The following is a 23739-nucleotide window of genomic DNA, read 5'->3' on the forward strand; positions in this document are numbered from 1 at the left end:
TAATAAAATATCATATGACCGTGTATCAAACAGGCCAGAAGAAAAAAGCTAAAAAAAGACCAATGTTGTTCGTTTTTTTAATACAAAATACATGACAATAATAAATAGATGAAATAATAATGAGAATTCAGAAATACTTACCAATGCCATTATGCCTTAGTATATTTTTGGCCTGTTTATTTAAATGAATGGCTTTACACTGTTAAAGCGCACTATTACATATAGTTCATGTAATACTTTATTTTCTCATAGACACGGCAAAGTCTCGTTGGCTTTACAGCTCTATCTTCATAATGGCTGTTAGCTGTAGTCTCTGCTAAGGCCCCTGCTTTAAAAGTTTCGCAAAATCTGACACTAAAAGTGCATCTCAAACCCACACACGTGAGGCGATTTTGCCAGGAATATCAGCACATTTCAACAACATGCCATTTCAACTTTCCCTCTGTGCCAAGCGGGAGGGAAAAGTGTTGAAGTGTGTGGGGTGTGTGGTATGCAGAGTGCATGTCTTTCTACATGTAAAGTTTAAGTGTGTTCATATTCTCAATTCATGATGTAACAGTTAAACCTCTTTTTGAAACTTTTAGAAATTTTTACATATGAAAGCTAAAGATCCACACCTAGATGTTTAAAATTCTGTGTCCTTTTAAAAAGGTTTACATTTATCTGAGGTTCTCCAGAGGCTGGGGTCAAAGTGCAGGGTAGACAAGGTATACGTCCTGGAGCAGATACGTGCTCCGCTTTAGGGGCCCACACAGTGGCATCTTGTCGGTGCTGGGCCCTGAACCCCTTTACCTTATGATCTGTAGCCCACAGCCTTAACCACTGAATCACTGCCTTCCGTTTGTGTATGAACTTCGGGTTACTGTCTGCATAATTCTAAATAATTTTAAGTATATAAAACATTTCACCAAATTTTCATATACATTTTATGTATTACCAAACACATCCTGTTTCCAATCTGTGTACTTCACTTTTAATGAGTTGCTGAGGAGCACCTGGTTCCACAACTCCAAATATCTGTATAAGACTGTAGAAAGGATATAACTGATAATCACACACTCTGGTGCTCATGATATTTCTTCCTCTGTAGTGATTGTAATGTTTTAATGATTTATAATCACACTTTTAGTGTCACCCAAATGAGGATGGGTTCCCATTTTGAGTCTGGTTCCTCTCAAGGTTTCTTTCTTATACCATCTAATGAAGTTTTTCCTTGTCACATTTATCCCAGGTTTGCTCATCAGGGATAAATACACAAAGTAAAATATACAGGTGTGTTGTTTTATAATTCTTACATTCGGTAAAGCTGCTTTTTAGACAATGTCAATTTTGAATTGAACTTTAATGCATCTTTAATTACAGCTACAGAACAAAGACATTCTTGTTGGTAATCCAAATAATAACCACAGTACTGGTGCATGATCAGTCTTTTCCTGCTTACAGATTTTATATTATAGCTACTAATATTACAGTCTTCTAAGCATCCATTTTTCTCACTCATCATACATACATCAGAGAAACCAGGAAGAAAACTGGCTAATCATTTTTTCAAGCACCTTCATACTTAATAATCAAGGAGGCTATGGGAGAAACAGTTTAGGAAAGACCTTATCTATTTTCTCTGAGCTGAAAACATCTCATAGCTGAAGGTGGTATCTTCAGGTTAAACCCCATACACACAGAACACGTGTTCATTGAATATGATGAGGATGAAAATGATGTATAACATATACTACAGCTTTCACAGACACACACACTCAAACACACTTACACACACAGTATAATAAACATGAGGAAAGGATTGGAAAGTACCTGTGTCACAGTTAGTACTAGCAGTGGGAGTTACAGGACTAATGGAAAAAGGTAACAAACCAAGTCCAGCACCTGAGGAACACACATGGTCATATTTACAATTTCACACATTGACCATAGGTCACAAACGCTGCCTTCCCAGCATGCACTGTGCCTAGCTGGACAGAAAGCCCGCAACTCATTCTTCACCTCAGAGTATTCCAAGCACAGCAGCCAACCCACAGGAAAAACCTGCAACAACTACTAAACCACAGGCCCTCACACACTCACATGCATGCAGGCAACGAAACGCTCACTGCATCACATATTTACATTCACTTAAAAATACATTTTAACATTTAGCAATTTACAAAAATATTAAAAATACGAAACAGAAAGGGCACATGCCAGAGCGTCTCCTCAATGCCATCTCTTAGCTCCCCAAGCATGCACATTCCAGTCTAATAAAAAAAATCATGGTGGAGTTTTATGAACAGATAATTAGGGATAGATTCATGCACACCGCTAATCCTGCTAGTTCTGGACAACTCTGTATATGAACAAGTGACCTATAACTTGTCTATTTGTGATTTAGCACCTTAAGTTGAATTCATGGTTTAAAATCCTACAAAATCAGTCTAAAACCGTAACACTAGGACTGCGAAATTCAATTCCAAAAAAGTTGAGGCACCGTGCAAAATGTAAATAAAAATGCGATGATGTGCAAATAAGATAATTTAGAATTTGGCAAAAGAGAGAATGGCTGCATTCGTGAATCATGTTCACGCCTGCCTTCTTCTTTGCATGATAGAGATTTAACCTGCATTTGTGGATGACATGGCAAACTGTGTTCACAGACAATGATTTCTGGAGGTGTTCATGAGCCCATTGAGTGATTTCATTGATCCATTTCAGAATCATCACTGTTTTAAATCCAGTGCCTCCTGGTGGCCTGAAAATCACACACATGGAAGGATTTTCCCTCTTGTCCCTCGTGCCTTTCTTTGGATTCTTTGGAACTTTTAATGATATTATGTTCTGTAAATGATGTGACTGTTTTACAATTTTATGTTGAGGAACATTATTCTGAAATTGTTGCACAATTTGTATATACAGTCTTTTACACATGGGTGAAGCTCCGCCCATCTTTACTCTTGAGAGACTCTGGTTCTTTTAGATAAATTATTTATACTCCATCATCTTACTGACCTGTTGTCAATGAGCCTCATTAGTTGCGAAATGTTTCTCCAACTGTTTAATTTTAATAACACTTTCTTTTTCCAGACTTTGATACGTGTTGCAGCCATCAAATTCGAAATGACCTTATTTTTTCCCTTAAATGGTGCATTTCCTCAGTTTAAACTTTTTCTATGTTTTTTATGTTTTATGGTGAATAAAATATGGGTTTAGGAGATTTGCAAATCATTGCATTCTGTTTTTATTTACATTTTACACAGTGTGCCAACATTTCTAGAATTGGGATTGTAATAGTATTATAATTTTCAACACTATATTTGACTCTCAATAAATTAAGTGTCATTTAATTAAGACAAAATTATATGAAATGAATGTTTTTTTGTTTTTTTTTCAATGATAAATGATATAATAAAAAGATCAGAAATTCAGAAACTGAGCAAAAGAATCATGGTACATTTTTCTTAGGCAGCCCTACTTAACCATCATTGAGAATCAGATGAACCTATTGCAGAACCCATCTAGTTCCAAAGCTAATGCACACAGCAAACACAAAATACAGTCAAGGAATTAAGAATTAAATATATCCTACAACCATTCACTCAGGTCCTGTCAGTAGAGCTACAGAGTCCCTTTTAATTCCTACAAATAAATTTTCTACAAAAGGATTTAGTGAAAATGGAAAAAAAAAAAGACAGAGACAAAGAAGAGTGAGAAAGGACTTAATTATCTCCCGGACAGCAGGATTTAGTTCAACCACAGAGCGAAACCAGCAGCCAAAACCAAAAATCCACTACAGCCACCTCCATCATCCACAATCAGCATACAGCAACCACCCATAAACCACAAGAAGCCACCACCCCACCTAAATACTTACAGGTCTTACAGCAGCCATCAACATAGGTCTGCACCACACCTCCATTCTGCAAAGAGATCGTGAGGATTATAAACCTGGGTTTATAATAACATCCGCTCTCAGAATGACTAAAAATACCTGCAGACCTGAATACACTCTGTGTCGTTGAAAGGAGGGCAGACGACTCCCGAGGCGAGAATCACCGCTCCAACCGCTGTCTCGATGCAGTCGAAACGTGTGCAATTAGACACCCAAGAACTGCCTGCCTATAATCACATGACCACACACACACACACACACACACACACACACACAACTGAGCTTCAACTGAGGTTTAAAATATAAATATGCTGTGCGTCATATTTAATAAAGACGACTCAGATGTACCGTAAATACTTCTGTAGTTCCGTTCTCATTGGTAAATGAGCAGGAGACATTTTTACATGATCCACAACACACGTAGGGGTCAGGGGATGGGACGTACACCTGGTGCTTTAAAACCAACAAGATACAGGTGACTAAAAACATACACAGCACACGGATCTACACATGTACTATAATGTAATATAGTACATTATATCACAAAAGCACTTTAACACAAGGCTGATTCATCTTCACACCTTAATGCACAGGATCTAACGTACACAATATGGACAAAAGCATGTGGACACCTGGCCATAAGATTGGTATGTGGGTTTTTTTAATGTCCCTTTCTACATTTGCTGTTATAATAACCTCCACACTTCTGTTTAAACACTATAATCACAGTCTTGATGTCACGCAAATGAGGATGGGTTCCCCTTTTGAGTCTGGTTCCTCTCAAGGTTTCTTCCTCATAACATAAGCGAGTTTTTCCTTCCCACAGTCGCCACAACTGCTCATCGGGGATAAACACACACCATTCACCTTAACTTAAATTCTGTAAAGCTGCTTTGAGACAATGTCTGCTGTGAAAAGCGCCTATAGAAATAAACTTGACTTGACTTGACTTGACTTGACTTGACTTGACTTGACTTGACTTGACTTGACTCGACTCGACTCGACTCGACTTGACTTGACACCCTTCTGGGAAGATGTTCCACTAGATTTTAGTGTGTGCTTGTGGAAATGTGTGTGGGATTTCATTCATCCACAAGGGTTACAGTAAAGTAAAGTCAGATACTGATGTAGGATGATGTGAGGAGGCCTGTGAGGGGGCCTTCATCCCCAAGGTGTTCAACAGGGTTGAGATCAGACCTCTAGAGCAGGCCACTGAACATCTTCTACACCAAACCATGTAAAGCATATCTTTGTGCACAGGGAAATTGTCATGCTGGAACAGGTTTGGGTCTCCTAGTTCATGGAAGGGAATACTCTATATCCAAAGACCTCCTATACAACTGTGTGCCTCCAAATATGTGGTTACAGTTTGGGAAAGAACCACATATGGCAGGAAAAACCAGGTGTCCCAATACTTTTCCCATATAATGCACCTTTATATGTGTAAATTCTTTGATAAGTTCTTAAAGATCAGTCTTATACACGTTTTATGTGTATTCATATTTATATACACTTTAAGAGTATATGTAAGAAACTTTATTACTGAAGATAATAACTAAAATACATTCTATATAGGATGGAAAATGGTACATATTGTGTGTTTAGGACTCACAGGTTCACACTTTTCAGAGCAGTTCGAAGTGTTCACATCCATGGCAAAGAAACCCGTGTCAGAGTCTCTGTGTGTGAGGCACTGCACAGTATAACACAGCTCTCCCTCTACATACTGCACCATGGACTGGCCTGGACTCAGCACAGTCACTCCCTGAAATAAGCATACATCTGCCTTCTCTACACACACACACAAACACACACACGCGTATATGAAAACAGATGTACATGCACAAGCACAGTGATTGATAATGTGTGTGTCTGTGTTTCTTACTGCATGAGTACTGAGTGCAGCCACAGGAACTGCTGTAATCTGCCTCCTCCACTTGAACTTCTCCCTGACAAAGACAAAAAACCCACAAAGTCAAAGATCGCTTTAACACATGCGATAGATAATCAAAATTGTTTGGCAAGTCTGTTGAATATTTAATGTTTTTTAAACTTAATTAGATGTCATTAAATAGCTTTTAAAGAACTGTTTGCGTTTTTTGTTTTTTTTAATAGAACGCAAAAATATTTGATATATGTAAAGAAAATTCCAACAACCAAGAGAAGACCAATAAACAATGTTAAATTTCTATATGTATATTTAAGTGTGTGTACGGTTTGTCTGTTCTTCATGGTGTCACCACTCATGTTGATCCTACAGAATAATGCAGAACAAGATACACACAACAACGCAACTCACCACTGCACACTGAGGCTGTGTGATACTGTCACACTGACACTCTGAAGAGAGAGACAACAGTAATGTGAACAAATCAGAGCAATGCATTTGTATAAATATATATAAAGGGGTCTTTGTGGCTGCTATTTTTACCACAGTGGATGTCTGGACAGCAGCTACCAGGTACAAGTCTCTTAACAAGTGCAGAACCAGTAGCACAGCTAATGTTGGTCTCGGGACACAGGCTCGTGTCACACACTGAAAAGAAAAAAAAAACATTGAATATTCAGGTTTAACAGTTAGAATTAATAATAATTCTTTATAATTTTTTTTTAACAAATAATATTTTGACATTTTATTTTAATTACTATTTCTCCCAGTTGTAATTAAAGAGTACTATGAAGTTTTGCCGTTTTTCTTAGTAGATTACCGAATGAAAACTATGTGATAAGCTAAAACCATCATGTACTAATTTATATTCACCTTTCTATGTCTAAAGCATTGTTTTATATTTGACTGCATCACCACTTCGTACTATTTGATTTTGTTAAATTACCACAGTTATAATGAGGGCAGCAATCGTGAGTAGTGTTCATATCCACAACCAAAATCTCTCCAGGCAGACAAACTGGGATGGGATCCATACAGGACTCACACACTGTAATACACACATAGAATAATACATATTACAATATAAAGACTCAGATCATAGAGACAATACAGATAGTCCCCGAGTTATGATGATGTGTTCTGATGAGACATGGACTCGAGACATGGCCTGGCCTACTCAGGAGTCTTAGAGAATGGTGATCAGTATGGGGTAATATACTGTCATTTTAATAATTGAGCATTTACAGTACATCATTTAGCAAAACAGAGCAATTTACATTATTGTAATGTATAACCTTTACAGTGTATATATATATTTGCGGGAGCTGGTGCTTGGACGAGCATCAGGTCACGAGTGGAGGGTGGAGCCAGACATGCTCTGTTTCAGTGTCTGGTGACGCAGATAAAAAGGTTAGAGACAAGAGCTACAATTGGGCTTTGAAACACCAAAGAGAGAAAAAAACCAAGACAACTGAACTCTGTCTACCACTGGAAAGGATAAAGCATCTCACAAGGAAGGAGATTCGTACATCCCGGCAGCGTCCCAACATACCATACAAAAATTAAAATGCAGCGTGATCACTATCGTCATCATAGGATCAAAAAATCCTAAGCCGAACCATCGTAACTCAGGAAGTACTTGTATTGATTATTATCAAGAAAGAATAATTTTTGTTTTGTTGAAACTCTTTTACAGAAAGCCCAAACACTCATGGCAGGAAGGAGGAAAAGAGGAAGACCAAAGAGGAGGTTTATGGATGTGGTGAAGAAAGTCATGTAGGTAGTTGGTTTGAAAGAGGCAGATGTAAAGGACAGGGGGGTTTGTCCCAAATTGTCAAAATTGACCCAAAGTGTCAATTGCTATAAAAGCCATCTCTTGATTGCTAATATTTAGCTCAGAACGCTTATTAATCATACGCTTCTTACCACATAGATAGTTATAGCAACAGGCATGCTGCCCTCTGACCTCCACCAAGAACTGGTCCTCTTTGCATTCTGGCATTGGTACACTGGGGCAGGACATGGGGTCACATTCTGTAACAAAATGACTTCTGATTTATTATTTCAACCTACATTAAAAAAAAAGCAATCATAATTTAAACGTGAATTAATGCTGAATCGATTAGAACTTATCTGACCACATCGATATTCAGGACAACAGGAGAACGTGCTATAGCCAATCATCAGCTTGTTCCCAATCTCACAGGAAGGAACCTCATTCTGGCAAATGGTTTGGTTGCACTCTATAAACATCCATACATATACACATATTAGCCTATAGACATACATGCTTAGAGGATGGCACAAATTTTGTTTATATTTATGTGTGTGTGTGTGTGTGTGTGTGTGTGTATATATACCACAAATCTTTTTTGGGCAGCAAGCTCCTTCCTCCAGCACATCAATGTAGTACTCGCCCTCACGCTCACACAGAGGGGCAGGCTCAGGAGGACACTCGGGCTCCACCGGAACAACACTACCATTTTCCAGGCAGGTGAAGAGACAGCAGCCACGCAGAGAACCGTTCCACACCTCCCCTGGGGCTCGAGGGGAACCATCATTATCCGTACACACTGTAATGCACATGTTAAATATACACACACAGACATCAGTTCACAAAAAATGACAAATGACAACATAGTTGCTCCCAGACTACCAATGACTTCCTGATAAAGCTGTGAATCAATAATAAACTGTATAAAAGTAATAATAGCATACAATATATAATTGCATAATATATATTTATAATTGCACAATATATAATTGTCTTTAAAAGCAGGTAATAGTGATAATTCTATCTGATATAACGTTCCACCTCAACCACTGGAACAACCAAACCAAGTCTTTATTCTTTATTCCTACATTTCCATTATGATTGATAACATGAGCCCTTGATTTCTCACCACACTGCTCCTCAGTGACACAGAACGCAGAGTCAGCTCGGTGCAGGATTGTCCCACTCTTACACACACACTCCTCCCGAATAGATGAACAGGTACTCTCTTCGTAATAATCTCGATTCTGACAGGTCATCGTCTTGCACGTGTTCACACACGGCTTATACTCTTTACCAGGAGGACACTTCAGAGCTGCCATGAACAACAAATAAGGCAGAAAATAACATGTATATGAACGTGAACACAAACTGGGACGACATGAGCTCTTAAGTGAATATCTGTGTGTATATTCTTGCGTATGTGACAGCTCACGGCAGAAGTTGCTTTTCCTCCAGCTGAAGCAGATCTGGTGAGTGTAACAGATGGCCACATAAGCAGCAAGAAAGTCACACTCGTGCTCCTTGTAGTGAAGGTCGCCAGCCCAGATTTTCTCGCAGAACTGCTCTGGTGAAACCTACGTACAAATGTACACTTTAATATTAATTGAGCGCAAACAAGACATACTGTACATCGTCTATAAATTAGAAACTATAAATATATCGAATGTCTCAGAAATTGTCTCCATACTGCAAATACATTCAAATGATTAGAAAATGATATGGCAGATATAAACCTTAGCTTCTATATAAGTAGAAACATTACTGAAAAACATTTGCTTATATAAATATGATTATATTTTTAATTAGTGATTAATAATAATTATTATTATAATTCAGAGCAATCAGCACACCGACATGCTTTTTGCAGGTAGGAAAAATTCACTCTTTGTTTAATTAAATTTATGACTTGCATGTATTGTTTTACATCAATTATCATCATTAGAAATTTTACTCCTTACATTTGTTATTACATCTGAGCGAAGCTATAATACACTCTACTAGTCGTGTCGTAGATCGTAAGTAATTTATACTCTTTACTGACTGAATATTAAGCTGAAACTGTTGCTTAAATGCAAGCCATTTGTGGTCTTCTGGCACTGTGCAATGTTACAAAGACGTCTTTAGTTACACAATTTTAATATGCTGCATTTTTCTCTACAGGCCGATGTATATTTTCTGCCGATTTTGCCTTTACTGTGTTTCTACTGCACCTCTTTCACACTTGGGTCTTTTAGCTAATTAATATGCAATAGAATTTTCAATAGTTTGATAAATATTTATATGTGCCCAGGACCTGGTGGTGACAGTTAGAAAAGGGGCTCTGGTTCAGCATTTGAAAACATTTGGTGCAGTTTCCCGTGGTGCAGTTGTCCCCAACTCTCCGGAAGTACTCCGTCTCCTCTGATGTGTCCACCATCCAGCTGTGAAGAAACACAGGGATGTCCTCCACGTTTCGCATCACAGTTCCATTGGGTAAACGTAAGTCATCTGCCGGGTTACCATCGCAGCAGCCTGAGAGAGAAAGCACACATTTTTCTCATTAGGGCTTGGAAATTAAGAAAAAGAAAAAGATTTTAACTATCCATTGATCAGGAGGCTGGAATTTCGAGGTTAGGATTTGCTTTACACAAATATATTATTGTTACTAAGGATTCACTTAATCTATGTTATTATGGTTTCCTTTAAATACACAAATCATTCACTTAAGTAAAAGTACAGATACTTATGTTTAAAAAATACTCCGGTAACAGTTGAAGTATTGACTATATTTTTTTATTCAAGTTGAAGTAAAGAAGTTTGGGCTCCGAAATGTACTTCAGTAAAAAGTGGTCATTACTACTGCCTGTTTTAGTGTCACGCTGGTAACTGGACCTCACATCATAATATTAGGGCTTTCAATCGTTTAAAATATTTAATCGCGCTGTTCTAAATGTGCCTTAAATTAATACTTTCTAATTTTTAATACTCTAAGCAACATGGGCATGGACAAATATTGATGCTTTATGCAAATTCATGTTTATTATTCATTAAAACCAAACTCAACATAAAGCATGAAGACAAAATATTCTTGTAAAGGTTTTAAAGTAATTATAGTGTTTTAAATTAAGTAAATTATCAGGATCAGTTTCCACACAGATGGTTAATGGGTTGATACCGGAGAAACTGCACCACTTATAACTTTCAAACGGATTACATAATCAAAGAATATTTGCATTCGATGTGCAATAAAAAAGTTGACTTTTCGAGCTTTCTATACATATATTTATTATGTCTGTGTGGCAAATATTCACTGAGATTCAGGGATTCTGTTTTATTTGGGTGTCTGTGAAGAGAGATGACACCAGAAATATCTACTTAAGTACAGTAGCAAAGTATTTGTACTTCATTACTTCCCACTTCTGCTTGACTATTATAATACCTGCAATTTGCTGTGCATGTTTTTATAGTAACTATTTTGATAAGTATTTTGATTGGTATTTTGTGAATACCAAACCATATTTTGATACTGAAATACATTTTATATGAAATAAATGTATTTATTATTATATTTTTTATAAGAGTTCTTAAGCACCAATTCAAAATCTGCATTGGAATGTGTGCACATAAACACACACACACACACACACACACACACACACACACTGACCACAGAGGCCTCTTGTAGAGGTGTTATCAGCGGCGCCATACTGTAGGACCATGATGCCGGTACTGTGGTACCACTGAATACTGATTCCACTAGGGGTGTGAATGCTGTACATGGTTCCTGTGTCATCAATATGCAGGTTCAGTCTGGTGAATGGCAGGCGAGCCGTGATCTGGTTTACAGAAACCTGTACACAACCAGGCAAAGAAAGCATTACAGATTATCACACAGAGTTAGAATGGAATGCATCGGCAAATGGCAAAATTCCTAGCTAGCTAAAGCATCTTATCGCTGTGTACCTTGCGGTCAATTCGACTGATAATGATCCGGTAGGCATGAGTGGTTATGTTCAACTTCTTAAAACACAGGCCAGACGTTCCACCTGTAGGAGTCTAGCAAAAGAAAAAGGCAGATAAAGAGAGAGAGAGACAGTGTTAAGGTACAAATTCACAATTTAAACTTATACTTCAATTACTGTAAGACTGAAAATAACATTCAGTAAACTTACAGGCCGTCTAATGTAGTTCACGCTCTAAAATTCAAACAGAATGAGTTAAAACTTCAGGGAAAAAACATCAAGTATTTATATTTTTATGTAGAATATTATATTTTACAGTCCAGTCTGCATTGTTTACCTCACTGGTAGGGCACTTTTCCACATGTCCGACAATGTTCTCTCGAGGCAGGTGGACCAGTATATAGGACCCGTTATCATACAGAGCAACATTGTTCCCATCAAATGTGATCACGCGTAGATCTGAGATGATAGAGCAGCGGCCTGACGGTACACACAGTATCAGTACATTTATCCGGACTTATAAATATAAATATATAAAAATAAGTGATATTACCGTAATTTCCGGACTATTAAGCACACCTATATATAAGCCACACCCACTGAATTTGACAAAGATTTTTATTTTGAACATAAATAAGCCGCACCTGTCTATAAGCCGCAATCTACAATGAAACTTATGAACTTTACACAGGCTTTAACGAAAGACAGTGTCTGTAACATGGTGTAACGGGTGAAATATGTTGTGGCTCCTTTAAGAGCAGAGCAGCATTTTGGGAATAGCTTGCAGCCGCATTTTTTCGGTATTACTGCATGTGTGCAAGACCAAGGAATATGTCCTTAATATTTTTTGATGCTCAAGTTTCTTTGACTAACCCGTAACGCTGTTGCCAAGAAAAATAAAAAAGCACGAGTTTTGGAAACCTGTCTATGCTTATATGATTTCTGTTGTAACTGGATCAATTTTAAATGATTCGCACATTTTGGAAGATGACCACTTCCGCCTATGCCAATTTCCCCACTTGTTTCAGTCGAATTTTTTCAGTTGCATTTGTGCATTTTTAATTAATTTTTTGATGCATATATTATTATATAATTAATTACATTTTCATTATATATATGCGATAAATAAATTAATAATGAAATCATATAATATGTATAATTGTAATAGAGTATACATACTACTGTGTTTATTAATGCATGTGACCCAAATGCTTATTATATTGGAGACTGCTATAGTAAATCATGACTGTAGCCAGTATGCTGCTATACACAGTGTCTACCTTTAGGTGGGTGATTTTCAGTCTACAAAGCGCATCAAATCGTTTCGGCAGCATTACCGTTGTGTTTACATGAATCTATTCTACTCCTGCGGAATTGCAAATGGGCTACAGCCAATACAACATGTAAACAGGGCCTGTGTCTTACACGGACAGCGCCACAGAGGACAGCAGGGGTCTGTGTTGATCTGAATGGGCATGCCGAGCAGGTTACACTGCGGTTGGGAGATGTTGAATCGGCAGTGCTGGGAGGAGTTGTATAGCATCAGCTGGCCATTAAAGCAGATGTACTCGCTGCAGTCATCAACTCGCACAGAAAATGGAGGCTAAACACAGACAAAACCCCCACGGAAAAACACATGCCATATTAGATATAATTGATATTTTATAGCTCACTCAGTACACACAGAAACCTGAAAACTTCACATATAGCTCACCGTGCATGGTCCAGTAGGTATCACGAATGCAGGAAGTGTGGTTGTTGAACTAGGTGTTGTTGGAGATGAGGAAGGGGTAGTAGATGGTGGCTCTGGGGATGTTTCTGCTGTTGATGTCAAAATAAGTTCTTCCTCGGTAACTGTGGAAGGGGGGGTTGTTTCTGTAGTGATAAGTGGAGTTGTTATTGTGGTGGAATGAGTGGTGAAAAAAGTTGTAGTAGTGATGGCGGAAGTAGTTGTTTCCACAGGTGTGGTCAATATCTCTGTAGTGGTGGGGGGCGGTAATGTAGTGGTAACAGAAGTAGTCGTAGGGGGTGTGGTTGGCATAGTGGTGGGCAGGGTTGGGGTAATAAAGGGACTTTCTGTGGTTGATGGAGAAGATGTAAAGATTTCTGGAGTCGTTGTAATAAAGGTAGTTGTGGTGGAGGCTGAAGTTGGAGCTGCAGTCGTGATAGTCGTCTGTGCGGTGGTAGGAGGAGATGTCGATGTGGGAGCACTCGTGGTAGCTGTGGTGGTCGAGGTGGTTGTCACAACTGTCGAGACAGTTGTGGTAGGAACTGTGGTGGTTCTGTTTGACCGAGTTACAAACATGTAAGGAGTCGGAGTTGGAGGAAGTGTTGAGCCTGCAAAGCAAATATTTCAAACATAAGCAGAATACCATGATGTTTGCACTGTGAGGAGATAAACGCTGAAGTAGCAGATGTTGGTGGTACTCACAGTCTTCTTGGTACACACACCTCCTCGTGATTTCATCCAGCACCATGGTTTTCGGGCAGCGCGGGAAACAGCCTTCCACACTGCACATACACACAGGGTTTATGTTGCAGTACCTCATACATTTACAATAAGTTTGAAAAACATGTCATTGTAAAGATACAAATAAGGTCATTCTATTGCAGATTCACAAACAAAAAAAGTTTTTTATTTAATAAAATAATAATTGAATAATCAGTTGGGACAATTAGAAACACATGGATATCTACAGATTATGTGCAGATTTGCATTAACATACAGATGTGAGATACTGTTGTGACCTTTTAACAGCATCACAAAATGGCCTATGATGCAGTGTTTATATCTGCAATAATTAATGCTCTTACAATCATGTTTATCTTCCATCTTCTCACTATGTATTCATGTAAACTATATGGAGCTATTCCTATAGCAGCTTGTGAATATGTTCTAAACTGTAGGTAACCTGTCCTCTAAAAACTGCACTAAGAGCCATTTTCCAGTTAAACTCTCCAAAAACATTTCTATTTAGTCTTAAACCATGTCAGTTCCTCACAACTCTCTGGCAGGTGATTCTCACTATACCTGCTAGAGCTTTTGGTACTAATCTGGAAATTCATGGACAGAAATCCAATTGACTTGATTGCATCGAATTGTAAAGCTTACAGAGGCAAAAACTGGCAGCGTGTGGCATCAGGATCGGCGCACGTTTTCACACACGCGCTGGCACATGCGTGATATTTCCACTCGCACATCAGTCGATACGGGATCACAAAACTGCTCTCTAAAACATGAGCGAAGGTACAGACAATGTCACATTAACAAAACTGTATTTTAGAAACTAATACAAACCCAGAAGAAGTGCATCTGGCACAGAAATACGCCATCATAATGACTTCCAAATCCTCTTTATTGGAGTCTTACGATATTTCATGAGCTCTGAGTGATTCACACTGCTAGATTTGGATTCTCATGGATATACAAGGCCAAAGTTTCATGATTCAAATGATTTGGATGTCATTATGACGGAGTATTTCTGTGCCTAATGCACTCCTTCTAAGTTTGTATAAGTTTCTAAAGATTATTTGTGAATATGGAATTCCTTGTATTGGGCACTCATACAGGAAGAATGCTCATATGCCCATCTCCATAAAGATTTTGGTGATATGGAGGATGATTAAAAAAGGGAGATTAGCTGAACCAGTGTCCTTTAATAAGCACTGAACACATGAGAAGGGTTAAAGGTGTTCATGGTCTTTATGTTGGTTAATGTGTTTATGGGAACTTTCTCACCCTCAATGGTAAAACTGCTGCTGGCCTTGAAAGAGTACGAGTTGTCGTAGCTCTGTGCACGTGCATGTGTGTGTGTGAGTGTAATAAAGACGCCCTTCTGGCTGTGCAGCTCAAAAGAAGATCGCCCGGGCAACCACAAGCCCTGGTGGTGAATGAAGGTTGCCTGCCGGCGAAAGTCTTCATCTGATCTCCAGCGCTCCAGGCGTATGGTACGACTGGGTGTGACACACAGGAAGTAGTTCGGGCGCTCAGCAGATTCCAGTGAGACAGTGGGGACTCCTGAAACCATAGCAGAAAAATGAAAATATCATTGATGCTCTATCATTCTGCACACCTTCGATAACTACAGCACAAGAAACTAGAAACTTTGAAGCCGGTTGTTTTACCGATGGTGCAATTGTGGTGCAATTGTAATGCTTGATAGATGTTGTGGTATCACCTAGCATTTCTGAATAAGACTTTTTTTAATTCGACTACAAAACAATCAAACGAGCGCTCCTCCACGCACCCGCATACGTATATACTGTATAGTTTATACAGTACCATAAATTGCTCTGTTTTGCTAAATTATGATCTGTAATTTGTTAACAAAATACGATGATCCGCTGTGGCGACACCTAATAGGAGAAGCCGAAAGAAGACCATTCTTTAAGACCCCTGGATAGGCTAGGCCACGTCTCGACTTGTCTCGATGGGTTCATTAATTAACTATTTATTCAATGGTTTTTTTTTTCTTCCAAGAAAAATATGTTTGGCTTGTCAGCTGGCTTGCTGGTGTTCATTTCCAGCTTTGATAGGCACCAAAAAAAAAAAACAAAAAAAAAAAAAAGTACATTAAAGGGTTCTCACGTGAAGCCCGTTCCTTGTAAAGTCCACTGGTGATCATGAGATTGAAGATGGCAGTTGGCTGAGCGCTCGTCTTCAGCAAAGGAAACACCTCTCCACTGCTGGTATTCGCTCCAAACACACACACTGAATCATTCTGTTCAGTGGCATACAAAGTGAATGGACCCTCACCCAGTTCTAAACACAGACACAGAAAAAAAGATATAATACTGGTGTGTATAGTGTTATATATATATATATATATATATATTAAAGATTCTCACAAATGTCTAAGGGCCATATTCACATTCCAATATCCAAATAATTAACCAATATTTTTCAAAATGGATACGGGATAAAAAAGCAAACATAACACTTCATGTAAAATGGTACTGAACTTTATTACAAAAATAAATAAAAAACTTACAAAATCATGAGATTTGCTCAATTATAAATATATAAATTATACATAATATAAATAACATGAATTGAAACTGAAACAAAAAGTAACAATCCAAATAAATACAGTTACATAAAAATGAATGAAAAAAAATGCATGTGGCATCAGTAATTTGCCTCTTGAGGCCGCTCTTGTACTGTATAATGCAACCCGGAAAAACTATCGGTATGGATTTTTATAGTTCCAGCAATCAACTATCGGTCGACTCAAACCTCTTTCATTAGCTTTGAACAGTTTTACAATCCTTTCAGTTCATTTATTGGGGGTACAAACAAACTGACCTTATGTAAGTAACAAATGTGCGTAGCAGATGAAGAATATAGAGGACATACCTTGGTTGTAGTATTCACAATCATAGGCTGCAACAGAAACAAAAGATAAATATTAATTTCCATATAAAAAACATGTGCTGCTGTGTGTTTCATGACAGGATGTTGGCTAACAAATTAAACTAATTATAATTATGGACAGTAGGCAGAGGTCAACAGGTCACAGGAACAAGTAGGCGTGTATCCACAGACACGGTGTGTGTACTTACGGCAGACAGTAGGAGATCTCCACTGTACCGTGACGCCATGTTGGCAGCACTTGTGTGCGTATGCAGCGATGCTGGTACACAAACACTCGCAGTCGCCCCCTCGATTGCAGTTGCATGTGTCTGTCAGGCAGTTTTTATAAAACCAGGTCACATCCACCTGGGGGTTTGTCAGAGATTAGTCACTCCATTGAGCATGGAACAATGCAGCAGGTCAAGACACCAAGCGTCCGCTTAGCTTGATTTACACTCCTATTCAGACCATGCCAATCATCATTATATACACTGACACTGCAATATAAATATACCTAGAATGGACTTCAATGAGGTTAAATTAATATACCACATAAAAACATAATATACAGTGCATTCACTTTCCTAAGTATTCACTTCATTTGACAAACAAGAAAGAAGTTAATTTGAAATCCTTGCAAATTTATAAAAAAACAAAAAAAAACAAAAAAAACACGTATTCACAGCCTTAAAATCTACACCATTTATTATTACTTTCTGGCAAACCAAGAAAATTTGAGGAATGCTCTGCATCATCTTAATTCGGTTTTCTTATGAAAGCCCACCCCCTGCTGGACATATTATGCCAAGCACGTTCTCATCAGTGGGGAATCTTACCCTGCACCACACTGCTATCTGCTGGTGCATCACTACCAGACATGTGTATCTGTGCGTGTGAGTAAATGTGTGTGTGTGTGTGTGTGTACCGTGGGTAAGCAATGACCTTTTTTTGTAAAGCCCAGAATATGTCACTAAACTCCCAGAGTCGGCGCTTACCACATTGTGGCATGAAGCAAACACGTCGCTGTAGAGAAGGCCGCACTCTCGCTTAGCATATGGCTGTCTGTTCAGGTCCCCTTCGCATGGTCTGCGTACTATAAAATCACTCTCACACTGCGTACAGCACATACAAAATAGAACAGAATCAACTTAAATATCATACATCATCAAAACATCCTGATGTTCCTCAGTGCCTTCTGATCAGATGACAGTAAACAACACCAGGAGCATATAACTTCCTGTTGAAAATCAGACAAATCTACTTACAGAACCAAAATTCTATAAATTCTATAAACCGCTTTGGTTTATATGATATGATTGTACTATGTGGTATCAAAAGGTTTCAAGACTATTTTTTAACACACCAACAGATGGCAGCACAAGGCAGCACTCACATTCACAGGGAGCACCGACCTTCCTAAATCATTGTGCCAAAGGACATCATCAGCCGCTTCACCTCCTGCTGATATCCAGACTTCTTGAGTCATCAGGAGCTGTGCAACTAGTGCTATGCTGACCACCCTGTCACCGAGCCCTCCTCACACGTGAGTTTCTCGCTGGAAACAGGACCTCACTTCCACGTCGCCCAGTCTGGCAGGTTAGGGGGGGACGTGGAAGTGAGGTCCTGTTTCCAGCGAGAAACTCACGTGTGAGGAGGGCTCGGTGACAGGGTGGTCAGCATAGCACTAGTTGCACAGCTCCTGATGACTCAAGAAGTCTGGATATCAGCAGGAGGTGAAGCGGCTGATGCTATGATGCAATCAGAACAACCTAAAGCTGAATACGCTCAAAACTGTGAAAATGATAGTGGAATTTAGGAAACATCCCTCAACACTACTCCCTACTTTCAAGACAGCCCTGTGTCATCTGTGGAGACTTTGAAGTTGCTGGTTCTCCCCTGCCCACTTTCCAGTACCAAACAAGAACCAGGAAAAGGGCAGGAAAAATGACCTTTCGCACCCTGAACACAACCTCCTTCAACTTATCCTTTGTTCATATCTATAAGTATTGCATGCATCACTTCATCCACAAATGTTAAACACACACCATTGCTGCTGTACAGTATATTGTACAAAAGTCTCTTTATCTTATGTCACACACAATATGGCTATTTGCACTACCATACATACTCTCACACTTTATATTTATTGTTGATCTGTCATATACTCTGTATATTGTGTTCTTGTTTAATTTGTATTGTTTGTTTAGTCTTGTATAGTTCAAGCTAAATGTATAGTGTTATTTATGTCTGTACTTTTAAGAGTCAGCTGGAATCAAATCCTTGTATGTGTATCAACACACTTGGCCAAAAAAAAATGATTATGATTATGATCATGCTGAATGAGGAAAAGGGACATTTCTTTTAGGGTGTCCATTTGAAACATAATTGTCAATCATTCCACATTCAGGGGTGCCCATTCGAAACATGATTATCAACCATTTACATTTTCATTCCCAGCTTTTATTAGGGAATAAATAAATTTTGCTTTGTGTGTTTTTAATGTTCACATTCAAGCCGCAGTGGAGTCCAATGTTAAAAAGAAGAGTTCCAATAGAAAAGTCAGCATGCCTTCCTATCATTATCTTAAACTGCCAACAACATGCTGACAACATAACAACCCCCACCCCCCCAAAACCTCCTTTGTTGCCCTGTTAATACCATGCTATCTTATTGGTGAGGAGCACGCCTGATTGCACTCACGTACTTGGCCAAGAGCCCAGCTGTTTCCAAAAGCCTGAGCGTTGCTGACCTCCATGTGCCCTGCTGTGGTCATGTCATTCACTGTCACCATGTCAAAGTTCCCACACAAGCCACTGAACTGACCCTAGAAACAAAACACACACACACACACACACACACACACACACACACACACACACACACACACACACACAACATCCATTTGGTTTACTGGTGAATGTTTAACCAACCACAGTGTGTTGATTTTGTTGTATGTAAAGAGTTACGGAGTGAAGCAGTCCAGGAACGTATTTATTTATTTCAGAAAACTACATTCTGAACAACAGTTTTGTTAAACGTATTACCTGGGAGGTAAACCACAACTACAATGGAAACATTCACAAGCTTTCTCTTGCCCCTCGACTTACCCCACGCCTCTGCTGAACCTGCATGTGAGTCATGGGTACAAAAAAGTAGATCTTTCACAAAGGTAACCCAGACATGTCAGCTGCACCACCACTTTCTATGGGGCAGCTTTCCAAGTTGAGATAAATGACGTCAGTTGATTTTAGATCACGTTTTTAGAACAAGCCAGCTTAGATCGAGTGTACTCCAGTGATACGTGCAGTATTTGGAAATTAAAAGCGCTGACAGCTTAGATTAAAAGATTAAAACAAATAACTTCAAACAGGGAAAATGTTCTCATCTTGTAAAGCACTTAATGAGGCAGTTAATACAGGAATACACAAGGAATAGTATAGGTGAGGTTGCAGGATAGACTGATTGGTATTGTTTAGCCTATTTTCAGCTTGAGAATATTTCCCAGGTAATAATAGTATTAATATTTGTTCAGTCGTAAAGAAAATTTGGTCAAATTTGTTTGTGAATGTACAATTGAATATCACTGATGCCCACTATATTGCTAAAGGCTTGTGGACACCTGTAAGTGGTTCTTCCCCAAACTGTTGCAAAAAACCAGGAACATGTTCCAGCGTGACAGTGCTACTGTGCACAAATCGGCAAATTAATAATCGTCAATGGCATGCATTACCATTAAAGTGAAAGAACTTGTGTCCAACATCCACCCCTGACGTGAACCTAGCTGAACACCTCTGGGATGAACAAGAACACAGATTGTACACCAAGCCTTCTGAATTGATTTTAAAGCTACAGCCTAAAAGCTTATGGAAAAACTTTGCTGCCATAGTATCCTTTAATTCTCTTTAAAGTAGGGAATAAATATGGAATACTGTGTTTAAAAAGCATGTGAAAGTCCAGTGTCAACAAACATTTGGCTGTACAGTGTTTTAACCTGGAGTCATACCTATGAATAATATCTCTGTGACACAAGAGACTCACTAAAGGTATTTCCTCTTGAGTCTCTAATCATAAAGCAACACCTCTAGAATGAACTCAACTGTTTGTATATCATAAAAGCTGAAGCAGCAACTCTAACCTTCCATCGTGGCCCAGCGCGTATGTGAATGGTTGTTTTTCGGTCCCACAATACCATCAAGTCATGGTTGGGGAAATAGACCACTGTGTAGTAGCCTGCTGTCCACAGCTCAAATTCGTACCCGCGTCCCACTACAGTAGAGGGGCTCTGAAAGTCCAACACAAACAATGAACACCCCACACACACACACACACACACACACACACACACACACACAAACAAAGCTGGTGTACATTCACAAACTGAGGGTTTAATTTAGTCACTATGAAAAAAGACTTACAGGTCTGCCTGAGTTATCGTTGAAGTAGATTTTAGTGAGGCCAACATAGATGAGCAGGTTCTTCATGCAGACTATTCCACTCTCGTAGCAGTCTTTATTCTGGGCCGTAATAGAAATATCTGTATCGCCTACGCTCTAGATTTTAGAAAACAGAAAACAGGCAAAATGTAAAAAAAAAAAAAATCTTTATCCACTTTAACCACTATATATGCTGTTACATATAAAGTAAAGTAAAGTTAGTATAATAAATGTAATCTGTGTGTGTGTGTGTGTGTGTGTGTGTGTGTGTGTGTGTGTGTGTGTGTGTGTGTGTGTATGGTCTTTTTGTAGTGGCCGAGGGCTCTCTCCCCAAAGTAGATCAATGGGCTCCTCCGAGACTTACTGCCCTTTAACAGACACCAAAGTCCTTTGACTAACCCTGCACAGACAGACAGACAGACAGACACACACCTACACTCATACACACACACTCGAGGCAGGAGCAGGGTGTGTTCCAGTGTGTAGGCTGATTGGGAACAGATTGCTCTTTGTTAACCGAGGGCTATTGCAAAGTTTGTGTGCTGTGTTCGTGCAGGTTTGACATTCAGCCGGGCTCCATTACAGCAATCCTGCTCTAATTAAAAATCCACTCTGATTTTCCCAAGATTAGGAGCAGTGGGAGCCAATCCTTTCTAGCTATTCTATCCACCCTGACAGCGAGTCTAAAAAAAAAAACTAAAAAAAAGGGGGGAAAAAATCCCACTCAGTCACACACCTTCTTAGCCTCTTTGTTGGTATTAAAAACGTTTTGGCAGGTTTAAAGGCGTGTCATTGTAGATGTGATAAAAACATTCCACTTGTGGAAGCTGGTAAGCTCCTTTCTGCTAATAAATCCGATTTACTCGCAAATGGTCAACAATGGGTGACACTTTGATCCTCTTTTCCTTAGCTGACACACTTGGGCTATGTTCAAAATGTCTTGCAAAACTATTCGGACCCTTTCAACTTACTTTCCTACAAATAGAACCAACATTGGATATGTTTGGATTTACATATTCTGGATCTAAATATCCTAGAGCAGGAGTTTTATTTAGTTTGCACAGTCTGTAAATTTGGCTTTTATATTGAGTTTCCTCCCACTAAATATTATACACTTATTCTAATAAGCCCAATTGAGACCATTTTAGTTCCTGTTTGTAACACGATCAAATGTATAAAAGCAGGTGAATACTTCTATTATAAGGTTCTATAACTGCAGTATGTGTTGCATTAATCAAAATGTTTTTTAATAAATAACAGGACTACATTGTGGAATTGGTCCAAGTAATCCATAAATTATGTATTCGTGAAAATACATTCGTCTAACATACTGCATGCTATTTTAAGGTCATTAATTGAGGCCCCACACACACACACACACACACACACACACACACACACACACACACACACACACACAGATTTAAAACAGTACCTTTATTAGGTAAACTTGGCAATCGCTAGCATAGTCATACTCCAGGCCATCGAACGTGTAGTAATGACGGTCGCTGTAAATGGTGCAAACCGCAGGACAGGGAAAATACGTGCAGTTAAAGAACCCACGATGGCACACACTGAAAACAAAATCAATATACATACATAATTTAAAAAATGGCAATAAAGACACATGGTTAACAAGAAATAATCAATATATATTAAACACACTGACCAGCGATAACACGGAGTGTCCACTGTCTCTCCTGGAAGATACTCCAGACCAAGCCATGCACATGGACAGTTCTCTGGATAATAGCACTCTCCATTATGACCAACTAACCTGGATATATAAAACACAAACACACACACACACACACACACACACACACACACACACACATATGTTTTTCGTTTTCTTTACTATTATATAATATGTTGTACAATCCAATCATTCAATCCAATTCCTATCGAGTCTGATAGACAAATACAGACCCTGCTGGACATCCACACCCAGACACACAGGGGGTCATAGGAGGGCAGGTGAGGTTCAGCATTAGGTTCCTACAAGTGCCTTCACATGCCACGCCCACACCAGATGGCCCGGAACCCTGGGGACCCCTACAGTTATAGTACACTTTTCCATTTGGACAATCATCCGTCTCAGGCTCTAAATAAATAAATGAATGAATATTAGAGTCAGGAGAGGAGTGTGAAATTCCAGTACAGAAAATGCAACCTGGTAAATTAATAAATTGCTTATTTATTACTAATCTTTAAGCAGTCATCATTTCAAAACACCAAAGAAGGTATTTATTAAAAAATGTAAACCTTGTAATATTAAATACGACTTATGTAATTAGCATAAACACCAAAGATTCGAAGAAATGAAACTATATGCTACATATACCAGTTCAGTAAATAAATTAATTGTAAAAATTGCTTAATTTATGAGGTAAAATTGTAAAATTGAATACAAATTATTTACCTCTTTCTTCAGGAACACATTCCATTCGACCATTTCTGCAGAGAC

At 38.7% G+C, this 23739-nt stretch overlaps 1 protein-coding gene across 2 annotated transcripts in view; it reads right to left on the reverse strand.

Moving 5' to 3' along the window:
* otogl (otogelin-like) overlaps nucleotides 1–23739 on the reverse strand; it is a 39211-nt gene that overhangs the window by 1419 nt on the left and 14053 nt on the right. The window contains exons 22-56 of one of the 2 annotated variants that reach the window (XM_046863812.1): nucleotides 23695–23738; nucleotides 23202–23376; nucleotides 22942–23049; nucleotides 22708–22846; nucleotides 21255–21389; nucleotides 20975–21121; nucleotides 19544–19663; nucleotides 17835–17951; nucleotides 17049–17205; nucleotides 16843–16869; nucleotides 16075–16248; nucleotides 15226–15504; nucleotides 14599–14716; nucleotides 13918–13997; nucleotides 13201–13823; nucleotides 12912–13089; nucleotides 11824–11966; nucleotides 11697–11720; nucleotides 11488–11580; nucleotides 11192–11375; nucleotides 9839–10056; nucleotides 8978–9119; nucleotides 8672–8857; nucleotides 8129–8341; nucleotides 7907–8011; nucleotides 7695–7802; nucleotides 6715–6816; nucleotides 6312–6416; nucleotides 6180–6220; nucleotides 5766–5829; nucleotides 5493–5671; nucleotides 4229–4333; nucleotides 3988–4107; nucleotides 3863–3908; nucleotides 1813–1884 (exon numbers count right to left, since the gene is read on the reverse strand). In XM_046863812.1, coding sequence (XP_046719768.1) covers nucleotides 1813–1884; nucleotides 3863–3908; nucleotides 3988–4107; nucleotides 4229–4333; nucleotides 5493–5671; nucleotides 5766–5829; nucleotides 6180–6220; nucleotides 6312–6416; nucleotides 6715–6816; nucleotides 7695–7802; nucleotides 7907–8011; nucleotides 8129–8341; nucleotides 8672–8857; nucleotides 8978–9119; nucleotides 9839–10056; nucleotides 11192–11375; nucleotides 11488–11580; nucleotides 11697–11720; nucleotides 11824–11966; nucleotides 12912–13089; nucleotides 13201–13823; nucleotides 13918–13997; nucleotides 14599–14716; nucleotides 15226–15504; nucleotides 16075–16248; nucleotides 16843–16869; nucleotides 17049–17205; nucleotides 17835–17951; nucleotides 19544–19663; nucleotides 20975–21121; nucleotides 21255–21389; nucleotides 22708–22846; nucleotides 22942–23049; nucleotides 23202–23376; nucleotides 23695–23738 — 4871 coding nt within the window. The remainder of the gene's footprint in view (nucleotides 1–1812; nucleotides 1885–3862; nucleotides 3909–3987; nucleotides 4108–4228; nucleotides 4334–5492; nucleotides 5672–5765; nucleotides 5830–6179; nucleotides 6221–6311; nucleotides 6417–6714; nucleotides 6817–7694; nucleotides 7803–7906; nucleotides 8012–8128; nucleotides 8342–8671; nucleotides 8858–8977; nucleotides 9120–9838; nucleotides 10057–11191; nucleotides 11376–11487; nucleotides 11581–11696; nucleotides 11721–11823; nucleotides 11967–12911; nucleotides 13090–13200; nucleotides 13824–13917; nucleotides 13998–14598; nucleotides 14717–15225; nucleotides 15505–16074; nucleotides 16249–16842; nucleotides 16870–17048; nucleotides 17206–17834; nucleotides 17952–19543; nucleotides 19664–20974; nucleotides 21122–21254; nucleotides 21390–22707; nucleotides 22847–22941; nucleotides 23050–23201; nucleotides 23377–23694; nucleotide 23739) is intronic. The other variant, XM_046863813.1, reaches the window with a different exon arrangement.

The sequence above is a fragment of the Silurus meridionalis genome, chromosome 13 (genome assembly GCF_014805685.1).
Source record: "Silurus meridionalis isolate SWU-2019-XX chromosome 13, ASM1480568v1, whole genome shotgun sequence".
Classification (NCBI taxonomy): Eukaryota; Metazoa; Chordata; class Actinopteri; order Siluriformes; family Siluridae; genus Silurus; species Silurus meridionalis.